The 21,814-nt window shown below is 30.6% G+C and overlaps 1 protein-coding gene across 1 annotated transcript in view; it reads left to right on the forward strand.

Annotated features, from left to right (window-relative positions):
* Positions 1-21,814, forward strand: part of LOC106468014 (protein capicua homolog) — an 80,583-nt gene that overhangs the window by 49,191 nt on the left and 9,578 nt on the right. The window contains 13 exon segments of the mRNA XM_022395947.1: positions 2,164-2,267; positions 3,395-3,650; positions 4,428-5,600; positions 6,090-6,186; positions 7,569-7,793; positions 8,307-8,407; positions 11,219-11,410; positions 13,333-13,485; positions 14,461-14,603; positions 15,327-15,608; positions 15,610-15,650; positions 17,822-17,964; positions 20,283-20,444. Of these exon segments, the coding sequence (XP_022251655.1) occupies positions 2,164-2,267; positions 3,395-3,650; positions 4,428-5,600; positions 6,090-6,186; positions 7,569-7,793; positions 8,307-8,407; positions 11,219-11,410; positions 13,333-13,485; positions 14,461-14,603; positions 15,327-15,608; positions 15,610-15,650; positions 17,822-17,964; positions 20,283-20,444 (3,072 nt within the window).

The following is a 21,814-nucleotide window of genomic DNA, read 5'->3' on the forward strand; positions in this document are numbered from 1 at the left end:
TAATAATAAATAAAGAATAAATATGAAAAACAAGAAATAAAGTACATACCCAGTCTTATTTTTTCTTGTCCTCAATTATTGAGGACAGTTAAGCCTGATTTTTTTATGCTAATGCTAGTAATGCACTTAATAATTTTTTAAATTAAATAATGCACTAAAGAATATAGACTAATAACATTCAAAAAGTAGACAAATTACCCTAACTCTCAAAATGTTTCTGGCTTTCTAACTGTGTAACAAGAGCTGTTACAAATTCATCCAAGCTAGTCGTTACCTTTACCACGCGAACAAATCTTGTACTGTGAGTGAAATTAATGAACACAACGTTATACTATATTCATTTGATAGATGAAAACTTTGACTTTCTATTGGTTATAGGTAATATATAATGAAATGTAAAAGAGAACTATCAATGAATTGTGAAAGACAGGATGTGGCAGGAGGGGTCTGATTTTCTATCCAAGGCTATAAAAATTATGGTTATGAGCAATAACGATTTTATAGAGAGTATTTTACGTATAATTTTGTACTTTTTTTTAGGGGTGGTGGATAAAATAGGGATGATGACATGCTAAGAGAAAATGTGTCACATGGGTAACACTAATGGAAACTTAGGATTTATTTAAATATTGCCTTGTAGGATTAAGAACTTAAAACTTGTATATTATTAAAATATGGATTATTACCTAAGATCTTATGTTATTCTAATTGTTATAACATAAACAAACAATATTTTAATACAATGTTGAATGTAAAACCTTGTGTCATGCACAGTAAAGGATACCCAGAGTGACAGGGTTAAGATACACCAGGAATAGAATAGTCTGTCTTTATTTTAAACATTTCACAAAATAAATAAACACCAAAAAAAAATATCTAATTGAAGTCTTCCTTATCTTGTCATCTAGTTTTCCAAATATCTAGATTAGTGCCGAAATGACATAAATCTTAATTCTTTCTACTTCTTTTAGCATATCTTTCTGTTGAATAAGACACAATTTAAGTATTTTTTTATGAAGTGTATACATTCCTTGAACAATCATAACTGAATCTTAATAAGGTTCTTGTAGTATTTAATGTGAAAAATGATATATATATTTTTTGCTTAAAAATAAAACAGTATTGTAAAAATAAACTCAATCACATGTTTAATTCTTTTTTATCCTTTTTAAGAAAAGTAAACATTGCTATGTTCTGTATTTGTTACTGTTATTATCATCCATTGCATTTCTGTAATAGTATATTGTATAAAGAAATGCCTAGTATTGAAAAATAAGAAGAAAAATTCAATAACATTTACATGTGGCATTTTATTTAATTTTTTCCTCGTTCTTAAGCATCATCAATAATATCTCTTAAAACAAACGTAATTTGTTACCCAGAACTTCCAGATTCACAGCTATATTTAGTGACCAGTTCGTAGCAGGTTTCAGAAAATTCTAAATAAGAAAAATTCTTGTTTCAAATTTATTGTACATTTTAGGATATTGATTTTTCCATATTTTTTTAAAAAATAATAAAATATAAATAAACTCAAAGCTCCTTAACACTTCTAGATATTTCCTGTTGTTTACTTATATACCATTAAGGAAAGTGTATAAGAAAATTCTTTCTTCCTTCTTGATCACTGCTGGATTAGTTACCAAAATCCACATGCAAAGTTGTATTTTTACTTAATAGTTCCTGCAGATGAAAAATTTCATTATGTTACTACTTTTCTACTTTAATATGTTTCCATAAAAAAATGTTAAAGCTAAGTTAGGGTTTTTTAAACATATCTTGTCAATTTGCTTGCACTGTAGATGTAAATGATTTTAACAGTAATAACAGCTTTACATTTAATGTAATGAAATAGTATGAATGAATATATTGTTATTAAATAATGCTTTTTAGTGGAATTTTTTAAATGGTTAATTAAATTTAACTCAATTTTTATTTTTTCTCTATGAAATGCAGGTGGCCAGTAATTTTCAGTCTCTATTTAATATTGAAGAGTTTTAATCAAAAACACTGTATTAAATTATTTATGTGTTTCGTAGTAGTATTTGTACTCCTTCTTTGAAATTGCTCTCAGTAGCATACCCATATATGTTATGAAATAAATTTTTTCTGATATATAAACATATTCTTAGCTTACAACAAAGTGCATACTCATTCTTTTAGAAGAATTCCAAGAACCTACGACTACCAATGCTGAAATAGAAGTGAAAAATGATAAAGAAGCTGTTGATAAGAGCCAAACTACCAGTCAAAATGAACAACCAAAAGTATATTTGAATTTTTTTGGTTATCAATTTGAAAAAAGATCTTTAATTTTTAGAATCTTTGAACAACTATTTTCTCTGCTAGTACAAAATATGTATATTTAGATCCTTAGGATTTTAATCATCAAGTTCTGTAGCATAAATTTAGTGATGTGATTGCAAAGCCATTTTTGGTGTTTAAATCACTGTCAATTGGAGATATCAATTTTGCACTCAAGTGTTTTGAAAAGTAATTGAGGCAGTGTGTAGATATATTTCAATAAGTTTTTAATGCAATAATTGTATTATTTGTTTCAAAATTATTACTTGAATATTCATTTATTGTCAGTTAAATTTACATTTAGAATCAAACTCTTTTTGATGTATTAACAACTTCTTAAATCATCCATAAAGATGGTTCCTGTTTTGTATCTTTGGCATGAAATATTATGCTTATAAAGATGAATGCAAGTGTCATCATTATTTGTATTATCATATTCTTTGGAACGTGTTAAAGATTCATAACGTCAAAACATTTTCCTTTGTTTTGCTTTTGTAGGTAGTTTATCTGGTCAACTCTACACATTTATACACACACACACACACACATATGTTATACACAAACTGATTACAAGGGTTGAATTGAGCTAGAAACAGATTAACAAGTTGAATTGTGAAAGTATAGGGAATTTCATTTTGTGATTCATTAATAAATGAATCAGGAATGACATACTCTGTACATTCCTAATTCAATTTGTTCATCTGTTTCTAGCTAAAAAATCAACCATTCTAATTAGTTCATGTAAAGGCAGCTGTAATAGGGAAATAAAGTATTAATTTAGTTATGAATTTCTTGTAATAATAAGTTGAAATTAAATTCACACAAATCAGCTGTTATGTTTATTAGACTCGTAATACAAGCTTGCACTACAAACCTATAGCAGACTTTGCGATGTATTTAAATTTGCTCATGAAAAATAGATTACTTTGTTTTACAAGTTGTACTCTAATATTCATTTGATACCCTTGATTTTAATAGTTTTCATTTGTTTAGCTCTTCCATTTTCTGTATAAGACCTAAGATCATTTTGAAATCATATTATGCTGATATCATTAGACACTGAATACCCTATTTGATTATATTTTAATAGCAGCGTCCACGATCTCGTTCCATGTCTGAATTGTCAGCTCCAAATGCATTGGCACCACATGAAACAGAAACCATAGGAAGTAATGATAAACGTGGAGAAAATTTGCAGGTCAAATCCACAGATGCATCTTTAAGTAGCCAAGATGCTGAAATAGTGAGCATTAAAACAGATGATAAGAGAAATGCAAGCAGCTACACTAACCCTGAAAAGTCTTGTGACATTCATCTCTCAGTTGTTGACAGCAGTAATAGGATAGGTATGGTTACAGTTAAAAAGTTTATAATTAATAATTGTTTAAACTTCAAATAAGGTTTGATAATGAAATGTATTTCCTCATTCTACCATGTATGTAGAATTCACAGGACATTTTTGTTTTGCAAGATTGTTGGTCTTCATCATTATGAAAGGAAAACATGATCTATTTCCTTGTTTTCAGTTTTATTTTACATTGAAAATCATGCTCAAGAATAATGAAAAGATTAGAAAAAATGGAGTCCATTGTTTACAATGGATGGCCATATTTTCTTGAATAAAGTGAATTCAACATGGCTTTATTTTACAAGGAACTGTAAAAGAAAGTGTACACCAATAAATAAAATCGAGAAAGAAAATGGGATTTATGTTTTTAAAACAAAGTATTTTCTGAAAACATTTGAACTTGAAAAAATGGGGCAAAATATAAGTTAAAACCTTTCCAAAATTAACATAGTCTATAAATAAATTTAGTTCTTTAAAATTATACTTTTTTTTAAATAAGTTAGGCTTAGATGGCAAAGATGATGAAATTTCCTTAAAAATCAGTTTCTAAAATTTATATTATTACTTTATAAGATCCAGTAAAGTAATGCATAAACTTTTAAAATTTAATGATGGCCAGGAAATAATCATAATAGTAGTTAATTTGAGGATATATTTTGATACTTTTTAAAGTTGTTTCCTTTGTTGATCTATTTAGATTTATGATATTTAATTTATTGCTCTTAAATAATGTTTATTAATATTCTAAAAAAGCCTGCTTGTTATTGTTTAACAGAGGCAGTGTGTGAAGAACCTTCTGTAGATCTTGAATGTCGAGAAAAGGTGACTGAATCAGACAGTGAGAGTAATTCAGATAATGAACATCTTATTGAGAATAAAGCATTTCCTCAGCAACGTTTCTCACCTGTTATGAAGTCACTTTTACCATCAGATGTAACTCACAGACCTACACCAATCAGGGTAAGTCCTGGCCTAGGAACTCAGCGTCCAATCCTTCCAGTTGGCTCTTATTTTCAGGCTACAGGTGCTGTATTTAAAGATGTCCAGTCTCCTCGAATGAAGTTGGTAATTGATGAATCATTACCTCATAAAGGTCAAAAGAGTATTAGTGACAAAATACAGCAGTCTCCAAATACAGAAGTAAACAAAAAAGAAGGGGGGAACCATGCATCTATGCCACCTTTGGAACCTTATGTTACTTCTTCTGGTAATGTACTTCATTGTTTACCTGCTACTAGTAACCATGGTCCATTGATGTTTGGTGCACCTCTGAGATCAAAAGTTGTGTTAACCACTACTCAATCTCCACTTAAAGTGACAGAAAACAAAGGAACTATGGATAAAATTCCACAGAAAACAGTTCAGAAGCTGGCTCGAGGAACTGTTCTACCCCCTCCACTTTCTATTCCTCCAATTACATTAATCCCTCCTGGTTCAGATCCAGTTACTGTTTCTTCTACTTCTTTAACACCAAACTTAAGTTCTTCTACACCTAGAGGAAGTTCATCTCCTGGAAATTTAAATCTAAGTCATATCTCCCCCAAACCTATTGTGACAAATCCTGTTTTAACTTGTTCTCAAACCATTATTGTGCCAAACTTTTTCAGTCCTACAACAAGAAATAGCCATTTGCAAAATCAGGTACCATTCCTGAGAACAGTGACTACAGATGCAAATCTTGTATTAAGCCAACTTGTGACAACAACTGCTAAAAACTATGTTAGTACTCCTGTAACACCTCAAACACCATCTACTCCAGGATCTGCAGACACTCCAGCAATGTTTTTATTAAAATCGCGCCAGCTAGATGGTCCAGTGACCGCCATTGCAGCTCCATCAGAACACATCCGGCTAGCATCTCAGGGAGCTTGTCAGACTGAAGCACCTAAGTATCAGTACATCATCCCTTCTGTTCCAATTCAAACTGCTAGTGGAACAGACATGAAAGGTATGACAGAATAGATACAGGAATAACTTTATTTTTAGAACATTATAATTTGTTTTTAATGTTTATATATGGTCTGAACTGACATTTTGATGAGTAAATTGTGAATATTACTTTTGCTTATTGAAAGGATTTTATCAGTGATGTTATTTGAACATCTCAATCTGTACAGTTTTCTTTTCCATACTTTTTAGTTCTTCAGTTAATGAGCTGGATAAAAAAAATATTATTCTTTTCACTTATGAACCCTTTATTACTAATATTGATTGTAATCATTACGATGCAAAATTTGTCTATTTGTTACACTGAAAAAAAATTTAGTTGTTAAAGATACATAGGAACAAAAAATAAAAGGATTAGGAGAATTTTTCTAGTGATATAAATAGCAATGTTATGGTAAATATTTCTTGTGTTTACTTACTGTGCCATTAACATAGCTTTTATTATTGTTTCATATTGCTTTTTCTATCATTTCTTTCTTCGCATTGCCAGCATTGTCTGGAGTTATTTTGCCAGCTTCTGGTGGAGTCCAACTTGGTACACAAAATAGTCAGAGTGGAATCAAAATTATGAGAGGTGGTAATAAAAGGTGAGTTATTATGCAAACGATGCATCTCAACAAAATAGAACTGAGTGTCTATTTTTTGATAAGTAATCTTCTTGTATGGAAAATGTTTATATATATATTATAAATGGCTACATATGAGAACAAAAAAACCATTGCTAATAATTCATAATGCCATCTCCATGTTACTGTGGGTATAAATAAAAGCGTATTATGTCATTTTAAGTTAGCACATAGAATTAATTTAAAGTTTTTTAAAGCATAGGTAAGAATAACTGAACAGATCTTTGCTTTACATCAAGAGTATCTCAGTTGGTGAATATTTTTTTAAAAAATATCATTACATGGTTGGTGAATGAAGAGTTTTTGTTTTTCTTAAAAATGCTATCCATTTTAAATGTGATTTAGTGCAACATGAAACAAATTTTATATTGAAAGCAGATGATAACATTGCTGTATAATCTTTCAAACTAATATAAAGATTCATATTTCATGCAGATATATTTTGACACAACTGGAATAATTACTCCCTTTGAACAACAATACTGGCTTAGTGAAATCTATTAAAAAGGAAGATGTAGCAGCATGCATCTTTATGATCTGAGTGTATGAATATTTTGTGTCAGAAAGGGCTGTTACTTACCCTTCTGAAAGGTGATCAATTTTTGGTGACATCACACTACCTATGAAACACCAAACAACATGGAAATTTTGTTTCGGTAAATGAAATTCCACCATGCTTGCTTATTTGCATATTCAAAATTATTTTGATATAACATACTTATCTCCTGTATATCACATCTTCTAGTCATCCGTTATCTACTATCTACGCTATAAATACCACTGAAATCAAGAATTCTTACTTGTATCTGAGATGATTGGTATTTTAAGTGGTTATCTGCTACCACAGTGACAGTTTTTGTGACATTTATTACTTGGTATGGTTGGTGATAGTAAAATTCTGTCCACTGTTGGCAGATGTCTTTCAATAGCTGGTCAAAAAATGGTCTCTGATAACAGTGCTGTTACTGGAATACTGTATTGTGTCCATTTAAAAATAAAAAAAAAGTTTTTTGCTTGTACCCTTTGTCTTGCAGACTCACTATGATATGTCACTGAATCTATGGAGTTCAGCTTGTCAACTGATGCATCACATGAATGACTAATGTAAATGGAATTTTCTATAACTACATAAGTATCTAAAGAGTGTTTAAGAAAGGTAAAAGTGACCAATCAGTTCATATCTATTCCAGAATGATGTTCTAAAGAAGTATCATTCATGAAATTTTTAAACCTTTTGTATTTTCAAGTGTTTGGTTGGCACACCAATTTAGTAACTCAACAAATACCATTCATAAAATATTGAAATATATATATGTGTGTGTGTGTTTTTTATCACCTTATAGTGCACCCTCAACTCCCCAAGCTAGAAGTCCCAATACCATTCAGAGTATGCAGGTTGTTACTAATTCTGGTGGAATTCCAGTGATCTCATCACATATCCTTACCCTAGCCTCTCCAGGCTCACAACTTCAAGTTCCTGGAGCTACTCAGTCTTCACCAGTTGCCATGACAACATTATCTCCACAAACACATGGAGCTCCTAGATTATTGCTGCCTTCTACAACTAGGTAAGTGTTGGTTTCATCATGATGACTTTGTATTATTTGATTGTGAAGAATATATTATGAGTAGCATATAATATGGTAACACATGTTAAGTTTCTTTCAACTGTGACTTTGCTGTCTCTCCAGCCTGAAGGATTATGGCTATAGTCAAGCTACTAAAGGTGTCATGACTATATATTGCCACAGTGTTCTTTTTCTACTTAATAAAGCTAGAAATAACAGAAATCATGGGTGCAGCTAGATATAATTTTCTTAAAAATTAATACTTGATGTAAATTTCAAATTCAAGTAACTTGTACATATAAATGTTAAGAATTAGAGATGTATTCAAGTTTATAATCATGTAAAATATATATAGTTTCTGCACATATATACAAAGTGTTTATAATTTTGACTCCCAATTATAATTTTGTAATAATTGCCCATGGAAATTTGAAAATAAAGTATAAGCATCTTCATAATTTATATACATTTTAATTGTTCTTGCATTAATTTTCTGTATTGACGTATTACAAGGTTTCAGTTGTCTCCTACGCCTTTGAACAAGACTACTGCTAGGACACCAGAGCAGACCACTGCTGTTTACTTCCAGCAAGTTGCATTATCTCCACAAATAGGTAAAGCATTTTTTATATATCATGATATAAACTTTAACTTTTGTATATTTGTTCTCTTAATTCCAAGCATATTCCCAATTTTGAAGGTTAGGTATTGCAGGATTTAAAACTATGCTTATGTTTGTTTGTTTTTTTCAGTTGAATTGGTAATGAAGTGGTAATTTCTTCAATAATTTTAGCCTACTGTTCCATGTAATATATTTTACTTTATACTTGTGTGGAAGAACTGAACTTTGTTTTGCTCAGCTGAAGTTAGAAGACATGATTAGCTAGCTGGCTAATTCCCCAGGCTAAGTAATTAGCTTGGTCTGACAACAGCTCTGTATTACATTTTGATTTCTGATGTAATCATCTCTGTTTATCACATGCTATCCTGTGTTTAGTTATACTAAATTAGAGTACATAGGATGATGTACAGTGCATCTTATAAATCTTCCACAAGGGACGTATTATAACTGTCAAATAGCACTTCTCTCTTGGTGTGATCAGATAACACTCTTGGCCTTCAGATGTTTCAGTATTATGTCCATGTGGTTAATTATTCTTTTGAGGATTGATATCAAATTTATAGTAGAGTACTACTATTACCCATACCCACCCCCACCCCACACACACACACACATTTGCCACCCTTCACTGCTTTGTGTTTAGGGCAACTACTAGACACAACTCTTCATTATCTCCATTTGAGGTGTTTGTGGAACTGCTATTCTGATTAAGATGATAACCAGATTGTGCTGTACTCAACCAAGGTACTTGGTACGTGAAAGCTCCGTTTTATATTGCTACCATTTCATTGTGTAATTACACTTTTCATATAGGAATGTTTTATGGCATATACATTGAACAAATCCACCATATTCATAATAAGCGTAAACTTTATCTAACAGCTTTTCAGTTGTAAATGTCATTGTTGTGCTTATGCAATCTATGCTTCATAGCTTTTTTATATCTATAAAAACTTGTATCTTGTAGAAATTTTAAGTATTCATTTAAATTTGTTAGCAATCAGAATACATAACAATGCAGTTGCACCTTTATTTTGACACTCTGTATCACCAGTATTGACAATCAATATTCTTGTTTATAACATGTTTTTGAAGTAAAATGCTGTTAAAAAGAAGCTCATTAGGCTTAGATATGATTTGTAGTGCTATTCATACTGTAACATTGCTCTGTACATTGGTCATTTTGCAAATAACCAAAGAGCACAATCCGAACACTTTTCCCAGAAAAATATCCTTTTTTACCAAATGTTCATTTTTTCACAATTTTTTTCAACAAGTATGAATACTATGATTAGTAATTACTAGCACAAACTGCCACCTCCAAGGTGGAGTTTCTGCTAGTAAACCATAATATACAAAAGTTAGCTGATATTGCAAGTGGTGATTTAAAAAAAAAACCTGTTGAATAATTCTACCTCACATTTAGCATCCTAAATGGCTGTTGGATGGCACTTTATGTTTTATTACTTTCTTCTATGCCATAGCATTGTTCAGCAGTCATTAAAATCATAGAATAAATCTTTATGTTTCTTTTGTATTAAGAGGTATAACTCAATAAAGATAATGGCTTACCAGTGTGTGAGAGGTTGAAATATTATCATCATGATACCATACTACGTATCTTTGTGGAAAAAACAACAACAGATCTTTAAACAAAAACTTAATAACATTGTTATATTATTGTACAAGTTTACACGAGTCTGTAAGCACCACCAGTAGATGTACAATATTTTTACCCTTACCTGTACTAACATATCATGGACAATTAAGGAAATTAAGAATATTAATTTGGGATACTTCATTTGATTACAGCTTAACAATTTAAGGGTTTTAACTTAATATAGCCAAGTTGTATCAAGACTTTCTAAAGAAATAAGGAATGGGTTTGAGATAGTAGGATAGAAAATTCTAGATCTGGCTAGCTGAGTTATGGTAATTTAAACTGGTCAACCCTCTCTACTTTATTTTATTTTTATCCTTTCACTTACCATCTTGTCTCTTACTAGTTAATTAATCTGAGCAGGGCTCTTGAATGTTTTCACTAAACAGCAGGAACCACTTTGTGGTATTTATGCCAGTTTCACTTTCATTACACACAGTGCCTGAGTAATTTCATAGATTTGCTTTGGATAACTTTCAGTCATTAATTGAAATTATGATGAATGTTCTAAGCTTACTATATTAACCTTTTGCATATCACCAGGGTGCTAATTAACAAGAAATTTATAGTTCCTGTCATTTTGCTTCACATGCTTTTTGATTTACTGCTGACACATTTTATTTTCCTATTTATATGTAAATTTGTGACATATTATTTGTCCGTTTTTTACTTTAAGATGCTACCCGCGATAAAGTGGCATTAAGGAACTCAAACTTTACAGACTTGCATGGCCAAAGATAATTTTCTGTGGAGTCTTTAACCAAGATGTTGATTTGATTATATAGTCCTAGATGCTATAGCTTACTCATGAATTAATGTAAATTTAACCATCTTTAGCTAACTGCGTAAAATGCCTTAATTGTGAATGGACATTTGTGGAGAAACTTGGACTTTTCTGACCATCTGTTCATAAAACAAGTATATTATTAATATTTTCACCAGTCTGCTAATTTCCAAATTGTCTTCTTATTACAAGACAGTTGTCAATAATCAAGTAGTAAACTTTTAATGAAAGATGCATTTCCCATATTATCTTTTGCAGAATAAATTGAAGTATTAAAATTATTTTATACATTTTTCATGCCTAGAAGACGACTGTGATATATGTTTATATTTATTATTACATATATTTTTTCTTATTAGATGATGCTCCTTTGGCAGGAGGTCAGGTTAAAGTGTCTACACCAATTACTATGAAAACAGTGCCTGTTTCAAGAACAGGCAAAAGTAGCCCAATGGTGACAGTTTTAAACATTGGCCCATATAATACTGTGCCATGTCACAACAGTAATGTACGAACATCTAAACAGAGTCAGTCACCTCAGTTTTTCACAGGTTAGTTTCCAAGTTGTTTGGTTTTTAAAGTAAAATCATTTGTCTGACTGAACTATGCCTTATAATTAAATAAGTTATTTAGTCATTGTAAATGTTTTGTTATTAAATAGTTTTGTTTAAAAAAAATTGGAAAAAGGATAAGTTTTAGAGGTTAATCTTAAAAAAATTGTTTTTCTTTAATTTCATATTTAGTAATTCCATGATTATGTATCTCAAGTCAAATTATGCCAGACAGGGCTATCAGAGTTTACTTAAACTCAATTATTGCATTATATTTCTTCAAGTTTAAGAACTAGTTAAAACAAAATGTTGCCATATGCACACAAGATAAAATATTTTCCCATGAGTCCTGTTGGGTGAGAACATATTATTTTATCTTGTCTTGTGTGCATATATCAGTATGTTTCTTTAGCTAGTTCAGAAACTTGAAGAAATATAATGCAATAATTTAATTTAAGTATAATTTTATTTGTTGTTAATTGGAATTTTGTTTAAAAAATCAAAGTCTGAAAAACAAATTAACTTTTTTAATGCTAGTTTATATGAGCAATTAATGTAGCAAGACGTGACAAAATTTTACTTGAGATTTAAGAATAAGCTGACTTTGTTTTATCACATAACTTTCAAAAATGAAGATGTATTTGGTATTTCTACCAAATACTTTTTGTTTTTAATCATGTAGTTTTAACTTTTCAGTCTAACGAAAGTTATCAAATTTGAAAAGTTATGACAAATCTATATCCAACTAAATGACCACACTCTGTTATGAATGTTTTTTAGAATAGATTTTTACAAGGATAAAGTATAATTATATATACTGTGTTATGTACAATGACTATAATGCATTAGTTGGGTACCTCTGTTATTAATGATATTTTCATCCATAAACCCAATAATCTCTTGAGGCTCAACCAGCCCAGGAGGCTTAGGTTAGTCCTAAATCCTTATACTAAGATAACAATACAGAATAATCATTATAATAAAACATTAAGCATAAAAAATATAATTAGAAAAAATAAGAAATAAATATAGATATATTAAATATTCTAACCAACGCTGTATGTCTACAATTTTTTAAAATTTTCCAAGTTAGAACTACCACACCATGGTAAAACTTATACTTGGCTAACAGTGTGAAATCATCTGTATGATAAAAAGTTTAAATTAGTACTATGAAGTATAAGTATTATAGTAACATAAAAATGCAATTATAAATGATAAAAATTAATAAATAAAAGCAGATATGTTAGATATTCAAATCAACACTGTGTGTCTGCATTGTGATAAATGTTTCATTTGTTCAGGCCAGCATCCAAGTAAGAACTACCACACCATGGTAAAACTTATACTTGGCTTAGGTTTGTCGTATATCCATAAATTAAGATATATATATATGAAATAAAAACAATAATAAAAATAATGTATTAGGTATAATAAACATAATAACCAATACTGTTAATGAAAGTAACTTGAAAGAAAGAATAGAGTATATCTAACTTACTATTATTGCTGGAAAATGAAAATACTCGACTGCCTATAACATTTGCTGACATTGAAAGAGCTATCACTATGAGAACAGAATCGTCATTCCCAGAGCATGCAAGAAACTTGTCACTCTTAGTCATTCCATTCTAAAATAACTAATGGAGATTAAAACCATCAAGCATCACCTTCCCTCAGTTATAAAAATTTTGCTTTCTGCCTCTACTATAGAGCTATATTTACCTGTTAAAATTTATTACTTAGAACAGTGTATTTCATTGGACTAAACTTTCTTGTTTTATTTGTTTGTTTTTTTGTATAAGCAAAATATGTTCAATTTTGATTTTAAATCAATTGATCAGTTATATAAACATGAGAAAGAGTCTGTTTTTCTTGTGCCCCAAGAATATGCAGAGCTAGTAATCTATTGATTCATATAGGAGTGATGGATGCCAAATCTGGAAATCTCAGCATCACAGAAGATCACAATGGGGAGTTTATTTTTCCACGACATGGAAGGAATCAAAAAGTCAAGGCTTCAGTTGTGAATATTCCAGTTGGTACTGAAGCATCTAATACATCTTCTATACAAGGTAGTACTATAAATCAAAATGTTACCAAGTAATAATTTACCTCTGATTACAATAAAATGGAAGTTCATTAAACTCGGGAATTTTATAGTTTCTATAAATCTTCTGGGTCACTTGAAGTTGACCAAAACACAGGCTTTTGAACAAAGTGTAACTTAAATCAAAGCCTGTCTGGTTTTCATAGTAAAATTTTATCTTTTTTAAGAACATTTGAGTTACATTTAAAAAAAAGATCCACTAATAATTATGGTAAAATGATTTTGTCAGGTCTTCATGAAATAAACTCTTATGATAATGGTCAAGCCACATTTTCTGATTTTCTAATATAAACTTTGCACATTTTCTAGAAACAATCCTGTAAAATTTCTCCTATAATTTACAGTGTATTTTTTCTTTTGTAGAGTGAACAAATATGGGTCAGTGTGTTTTAATTTACAAATATCTTTATAATAAAGTTATAAGTTCTTATTTCCTCAAAATCTTGTGTACAGAAGTAACCTTATATGTTTGGGTTCAATGTGAGAATTAAAATTTTTTTTACATAATTGAGATTTGAGAAAGTAGCTTCAATTTTACTTCTTTTTTTCAGAAAAATATCATAAAATTTTAATCTGTCATTAATATTTTTGTTTGTACTATAACTGAAAATACAGTCTTGCAATAATGTTAACTCTCGTAACATAGTCTTATATATACATACACCTTTTTGAGACTTTTCAGTCATAATCTACTATTATTTTATGATTTATTAATGTTCTTGATTTCAAAGTTCTGAGGCATTTATATTCCTGTTTTTGTGAGTTGTAGGTGTATCATTAAAAATTATGTCTACACATTTGTTTACCCTATGTTTATTGTGTAAGCTTTTATCATATATTTTTTTCTGAAACTCTGTGTTCCTAACTCATTATGTCATTAGTTTAAAAATATTTTATACAGGCAAAAGTAATATTTTTTTTCATTTTGTCTGGCAACTAGATGGCTCCAGGTCTCCCACTTCCATGGGTTCTGTTGTGAGCAGGGAAAACAGTGTGTTACAGGAGAACAGCAAAACTTCTAAAGAAGAAAACACATCCAACAAAGAATCTGTTGCTAGTAGAACATTAAAAAATAAGAAGAAGGCAAGTAACTTAAGTTATCATATTTATCTCTTCAGTTGCCTCACATTGGCTCAGCAATTAGTCTGAGGGATTGCAACACTAAAAATTGGTTTCAATACCTGCAATGGGCAGAGCACAGATAGCAAAAACACTACAGTATATGCACTTCATTATTTTTAGTATTGTTTCTGAACCTGTAAGATAACATTTTTCTCAGTAAAAAATGTTCATAGGTATATGCTAGTCCTTATTATACCATGGCTATTCAGTATCTAATGAAAGTTCATGAAAGTTTCCAAAACGTTTTACCAAAGAAAAGTGTTTGGTAGGTTGGATTATAAACTACTGGTGATGGATATGTTCCAACACTGTCAGTACAGACATGTCTGAGTAGTGAAAGTGGTAAAAATAGCCATAGCAGTTTGAACATTTTCCTGTTTGGATTGAAAGGTGTTCCTTTTGTTGATTAATTTAGTAATCTAAGTCATCTTGATAGGCAGTTTTCACAATAACTCCACACTGTGAGATAAAACTGTTGCAATTTTTTAGAATTATTTTGTTAGTATGGAAATTTTTTTTTACTTTTCTCTGTATATTATAATCCTTTTATACTTTCATTTGTTTTTTATAATATTTTTGTTTACACTTATCATTTATAGAATTTTCTAAACTTCAGTTGAAATATGACCACATTACCATAAGTACTTGGTTTGTTTCACATAAGAAAATTATTTTTGTATTTAGTTATCAAAATCAGTGTCAGCTGCAGAAAAGATAGAAGATTCAGAAGAAGTTTTTTGGTCAGCACCAGCTTCGCCATCTCACCCAAATGAATCATCACAGCCAGCAACTAACACTTCTTCCCATCCTCCAGATTCACTTGACCATGGATTCATACTAGCCCCAACACCAGCACAGCTGCGAAGGGTTCCAGATAATCTCCCAGTCACTTCAACTCAAACGTCCAAGGCTATGTCCAGTCAGCCAGTTCGCCATATACTACAGAAGGAAGTAGCTAGTCCAAAAAAAACCGATCCTTAAACGCAATCTGGATGATGGAATGGACAAGTAATTATAGTCTAGCAGTTATATAAATTATGTAGAACTAAGATGAGTTCAAAATAATCAAGATTTTTTGTGTTGTTTTCTTTCTGTCATTGGTAACTGTATAACACTTGAAATGTTGGCAGACCTAAAATAGCACTAACTCACTAGTAATCTTGCAACCGTCATGAGAGCCAGATTTTTGTTGGAAACCAGCTTTACTGTTGTATTTTAGTTACACAGCAACGGATGGTAAACTTGCTATCTGGATGAGAGAGAGCTTTTGGGTGAAACCAGATTCAGTGTTATATTGTAGTCACACAAGATACAGATAATAGTCTTGGCATCTCACAAGAACTAAATTTATTATTATCACACATGATATTGATGGTACTATTTCCAGTTCACCAGAACTAGAATGAGTATTGTCACACACAGTACAGATGGTGGTCGTACTATCAGCTGAAGATTTGGATTTTAATTAGAAACCAGGTAAATGTTCTTTTTCAATTTACACAGTATTCCCAATTACCAGTGACATTAAAAGTATAAACAGAAACCCCAAGCCTACAACATACCTTCTGTTTTCCTGAGGATTAGTCCTTATAAGTTGATGTTTTTCTAAAATTGACCCCACTTGAACCAGTTTAATTTGGCCAGGCATGGCCTGGTGGTTAACACGCTCAGAGTGTGAACCTGAAGGTTCATGATTTGCAACCTATTGTTGCAGAATCATGCTTCACACTTTAGGACTGTAGGTGCATTATAAGAGTGTTGATCAAATCCCACTATTCAATCAGATAAGAGTAACTCAAGACTTAGCAGTGAGTACTGTTGACTGTTTGCTTTCCCTCTAATCTATCAGTTCAAAATTAGGAATAGCTATATACAAGTAGCTCTCTATATAGCTTTGTGTCAACATTCTGAAAAAAAAACAGATGATATTAAAGTTAGTTTTGTTTCATATTCTAAGCTTTATTTTTATTACATTAGTTTCCAAAACTAAAATATTAAAATAAGTAAGATTTCATGTCAATTTACCTGTTTGTAGTATTGATAGCATAAACAATACGATAGAGGAAATCCTTAGCTAGAACTACAACAGAGGCAGGGAAAAAAATCTTTGAGATTGTATATTGGCTTGAGGTAGTAATTTTCTTTTCTTTACAAACTACCTAAGTTACTATATCATTTTTGATAGCATTCTTTTGGATAAGCCTATTCATTAGATGCAGGAAATATATTAGAAACTTATTTTTGCATGATAACAACTACAGAAATTGGTTTCCACAACTTTCTTTTCTTCATTTTCACTATCTTATGGCCTAAACTGACAACCATTTACTGCATTCATTCTCTGGTTGAGTTTGAATGTAATTTGTAAAACAGCTGTTGAGAACAAATTGGTTCATTATAAATGTAATTAGTCTATCAGAATTGTATTTTTCATGTGTTCTATGGTATGCACAGATGAATAAATTTTTCTTGAGTCAAAACCTTTTGTATAATTTTATTTCCATGTTATTTGTTTTTGACTCATAAAAGTCATTGTTTAAATTTGTAATATTTATTTTGTCATACAAAGAGGAAGCTGTGGTATAGGTTAATTGAGATTTAAGTAGTACATTAGAATTATAAATAAAGGTTTCATTTTGTTTGTCATTAAAAAGTTATTTTATCTAAGAGTAAAATAAAGGAGTAAGGTGGGAAACTTATTAAAAGCTGTAAAGGATATGAATATTTCATGATAGTAGAATGTATTCTGATATTAAAGGAACAAAAATTGTTTTAATATTGTTCTGTGACATACGTTATTCAAAGTAATTGTTTCATGTGTTAACTTGTACTTCTACCTTCAAGCCTGTTGCATTCAAAACAAGTTATTTTTACATCCTAGAAGGAACAAAGACATTTCTTGTGTTATTTATCGCTTATAAAGTATCTTTGAACAGTTTTTATTGTGTTCTTTTGCAGATTCAAGAATGTCTTTTGACATTTGATGTCACAAGTATAAGTTTTATAAAAGGTATCATTAATCTGATTGGTAGAAGTAAAGAAAATTTAGTGTCACCAAATTATATATTTTTTGCAGTAAATCCTATCATGTTTTTACATGTTCTAAATAAGTATCGGAAGATTAAAGATTATGTCAGTTGAGAAGTATACACTCATGACTAAATGATGTTTGTTTCCAGGGTTTTAGAAGAAGTCAACTTTGAAGCCAGGTTTGCAGAACTTCCAGAATTTGACCCACACAAGTCTCCTTCTGCCACAGCTTCTGTTCCAAGTTCTCCCATCACTCTTGTCCAAAGTTACTGTCGACAAAGGAAGTCTTCAGGTATATTGTGTACTGTAATTTAAACATGATTTTCATGTGCTAATTTTGAATTTTTATATTAGTCTATTTAAGATAAAGACATGCTGATAATGAGACTTATGAATGGTTAGTTTGGTATTACTTGTGGAATAATCAGTCAAGGAAAAGTTATGCTTGGTATTTGAACGTGATATGAATGACTATATTCTGATGCAGACCAAACCCTTTTTATTCATACTGTATTTGTTTTATGTTTTACATCCATATATGTTTAAATAAAAGACTAATCAACAAAAACTTTTTAAATTTTAGATGTCAGTTTCATTCTTATTGTCACCTTTATGCTGGTTTTGAATGTATGAGGTTTTTTTGATCACCTCACTTATAAAGGTTGAAGATATCAACTCTGATCATGGTAATACTCAAAGGTGGAAGAGTTAATCTCAATCAATCCTGAGCTAATTTCAAACAAATATACTGGTTTTAAATTTATTAATTTGTTTCTATTAGTTTATGCAAGTTTTGACATTCTTAAAAAAACAGGCAGCAAAACGAAATAGAATTTGGGGAGACACCTTATTTGCTATGTTCAAATAGCAGTTATTCCCGATAATTATACACATTTAAAGGGGGCATTTCACTACTAAGTCAAGAGTTGTGATCACATACCGTTAGTGCTTACCTCCCCACTACTGCCATTTATGCTTAAAATTTCTAATATGGTGTTTGTATTGGGGAGGGGAAGAATGGAAAATAATTATCAACTTTACCTGCTACCATGTATATTATTAAGTTTTTATATGAATCAGTAACATGATGATGTTATGGAGATGCAAAGAATACAACTACACATGTGGGCCCCTAATCAAGGGAGAACTGATCACAAAAAAAAAAAGAACTTTGCATAGGGCCCAAGTTGACTAATGAATTTCAGTAATTTACCACTTTAGAAAAAAAACTCCTCCCTAGATAAAATAATTTTTCTGATAATCATAGATTTTGTTGCCCTCTGTGGAATTAATGATGCAATATATACATAACTTTAAAAAATTAATGGTGTTTAGTAATCTGTTGGACTATTGTTTCAGCTGAGATCTCATGTTACATACTTTGTTAGTTTGCTTTATTTAGGTCTGTAAATCTATGCTTTTTAAAATATTATTAGTTAGTACTACCATAATTTTTAAACTTATTTTGTTCCAACTCATTGAAGTTTTCATATAAAAGCTTTTTATGTACAAAGATGATAAATAAATACTGAAAAACAAGAATGTTGCTTTTTAAGCAAGGATTGTTAAAAAAATTAATAGAAATTGTATCTAAGCAAAGTCTTAGTATTTTGTTCCAGAAAGATAGTAGTATCTAGTGCTTTATTAGGCTTATAAATTCAATGCAAATGACCCATACAAATTTTTCTAAAACTATGGTGTTTTCAAACATTAGCTTAGTGTTAATAAACAATAAAGTGGAAAAAGATATAAAATTTGTATGTAAAGTATAATAAATTGTAGGCAAGCATAATTTATTATAACCTCTTAGAAATATTTAACTGAGAGAAATCCCATCCCTGAAATTTCAGAAGGACCATAGGCAACTGTCCCCCGGTGGGACAGCGGTAAGTCTTCGGATTTACAATGCTAAAATTATGGGTTTGACTACCCTTGATGGACACAGCAGATAGCCCGATGTTTCATTGCTATAACAAAACACACACACACCCTGCTGAAGTTGAAAGACTATTAGGTGTAACACGCATTCACTATTAGATGAATGACATCAGTCTAACATGAAAGAATTGCTTTTAAGGAGTTGTTTATAAATGCCGAAGAAAAAAATAAAACCTGCCCAAAGAAAACAATAAATACATAATAACCTTACAAATAGATTTTTAAGATGTTTAGGTTTTCATTAAAGTTATTAAACTTTTTCTACAATTACATTTTGTTATCTTTGTTCACTAAGACAAATTTGTTTTTTTCCTCTAATTACTTTAAACTAATTTTGCTTTTAACACTAGAGTTTATCCTATGATGATTTTTAATCTTGGTATATTAATCATAATAATTGTAACTACCTTGAAATTTGGTTTTAATAGAGTTTTGTAGACTAGATTAATGCATAGTTTTATTATATATATATATATATATATATAATAGTTTTTATTCGTATTTGTGAAACATAAATTATTGAATTAATAATGATTTAATAGCTTCTCTGGAATGGAAACATATATTTGTCATATGATAGATTTAATAAATATTTTTAATTGTTTTTTTTTGGTTTTCTTTATTATTATTTTATGCTACTTCACAAGTTTAATTCTTGACTTATTTAAACAGTTACTACAGAAGATGAGACCAGTGAAGGAGTAACTAAACGAACCACATTCTACACTGGTGGTAAAAATGATCAAAAAACTCCCAAAAGTGCCAAGTGTGAAGGAAATGAATTTTTTGGGCCGAACTTTAGCCTTGATTTGGAGAAAAATTCTTATCTGAAGGGTAATATCCTGTTTAAAATATAAGTTTGCTTAAAGTTTTGTGTAATCCTATTAGTTATGAGACACATTTTTTAAAACATTCTGAAATGCTTTTAAGATATGTTATGAAAAACCAATATCTCACAGGTAGTTTCTTCACAGAACATCTCAGTATTTGTAATGTAATGGTCATCTTATCATACTTGTATATTGAGATTATACACATTTGTTGCTATCACTCCCTTTTATAAGTTTATAGAGGGGCATTACATGTAGCTCATAATGGGGATTGAAAGGAATTGCACAAAACCCAAATAGAAATGCATCTTAAACAGTAAATATTCATTCTGAAATGGTACATTACCTCTTCTCACATAAATAGCTTTTCTTATTAAGTGCTGCCCTCTATTTGAAAATATCTTTTTTTATGCATGCCACAAGTCTTATATCTCCCATCCATTGTAATTGACTGATTCAAATGTATCGCTCTTGCAATTTATCATGCGTCAACCCTCCACCAATAAGAATGTGACATACTCTCATGACGCATGTGACTCCCTCTATTCAATTCTGCAGAATTATCACTTCTCATTTGGCAGTACTCTTGTTCAGACGTTTTTTCTTTTGGTAACTCTTTGTGTGAATCATGATTTTAATAGTTTAATTTCTGAAGTGGGATTTCTTCATTATTATTTTTTTCTTTATATTGAAGAAATCTTTTAATTCAATTTCCCAGTCTATTTTTTTCTCACAATCACATATATTACGTCAAACACTTGTTTGATTTACATAATTCTACCATGAATTCTGAAGTTCATGTTTCCACTTTGGGTGTTATACCTCTAGCACTATTTTCACAGGCTGCAGGTGGGGGAGACCTGTCGTTGGATTTCTCTGTTATTATCCATTGTGAGATTGATTGTTATATGGGTAAACCTTCTTCTCCTGATCTTGCCCCACTAATCCTTCTGAACATGCCGAACTTGTTCGGGCTGATGAAGATTTCATATCCTTTTTATACCACCAGATTTTTACACACATGGTTTCACTGTAGTTGGGATTTAATTGGTCACAATTCCGACCTTGTCCTTGGTACATTTTCGCCTCTTTCTTTTCAGGATTTCCATATTTTTTCTTTGGTGATATGTTTTCGATCATGTATCTGAGACTTTGGAACCTCATGTGTAATCTGTGCATCAAAACTCAACCCTTTCCTCTTTAGTTGCAAGTTTGTCGCAGTTGGAGCCACGACACGCTCTTATTCTTTTCCTGTCCTGGCCCTTATCTACCCATCCCTGTCTCCCTTCCAGGGGTTTCTCATCTCATTTTATTCAAAGTTGATGGGCATGTTGCTTCGGCCCTGTATGTTTTAGTCGGGCTATTTAGACTCTA

This window comes from Limulus polyphemus, unplaced genomic scaffold, assembly GCF_000517525.1.
Source record: "Limulus polyphemus unplaced genomic scaffold, Limulus_polyphemus-2.1.2 Scaffold2, whole genome shotgun sequence".
NCBI lineage: Eukaryota > Metazoa > Arthropoda > Merostomata > Xiphosura > Limulidae > Limulus > Limulus polyphemus.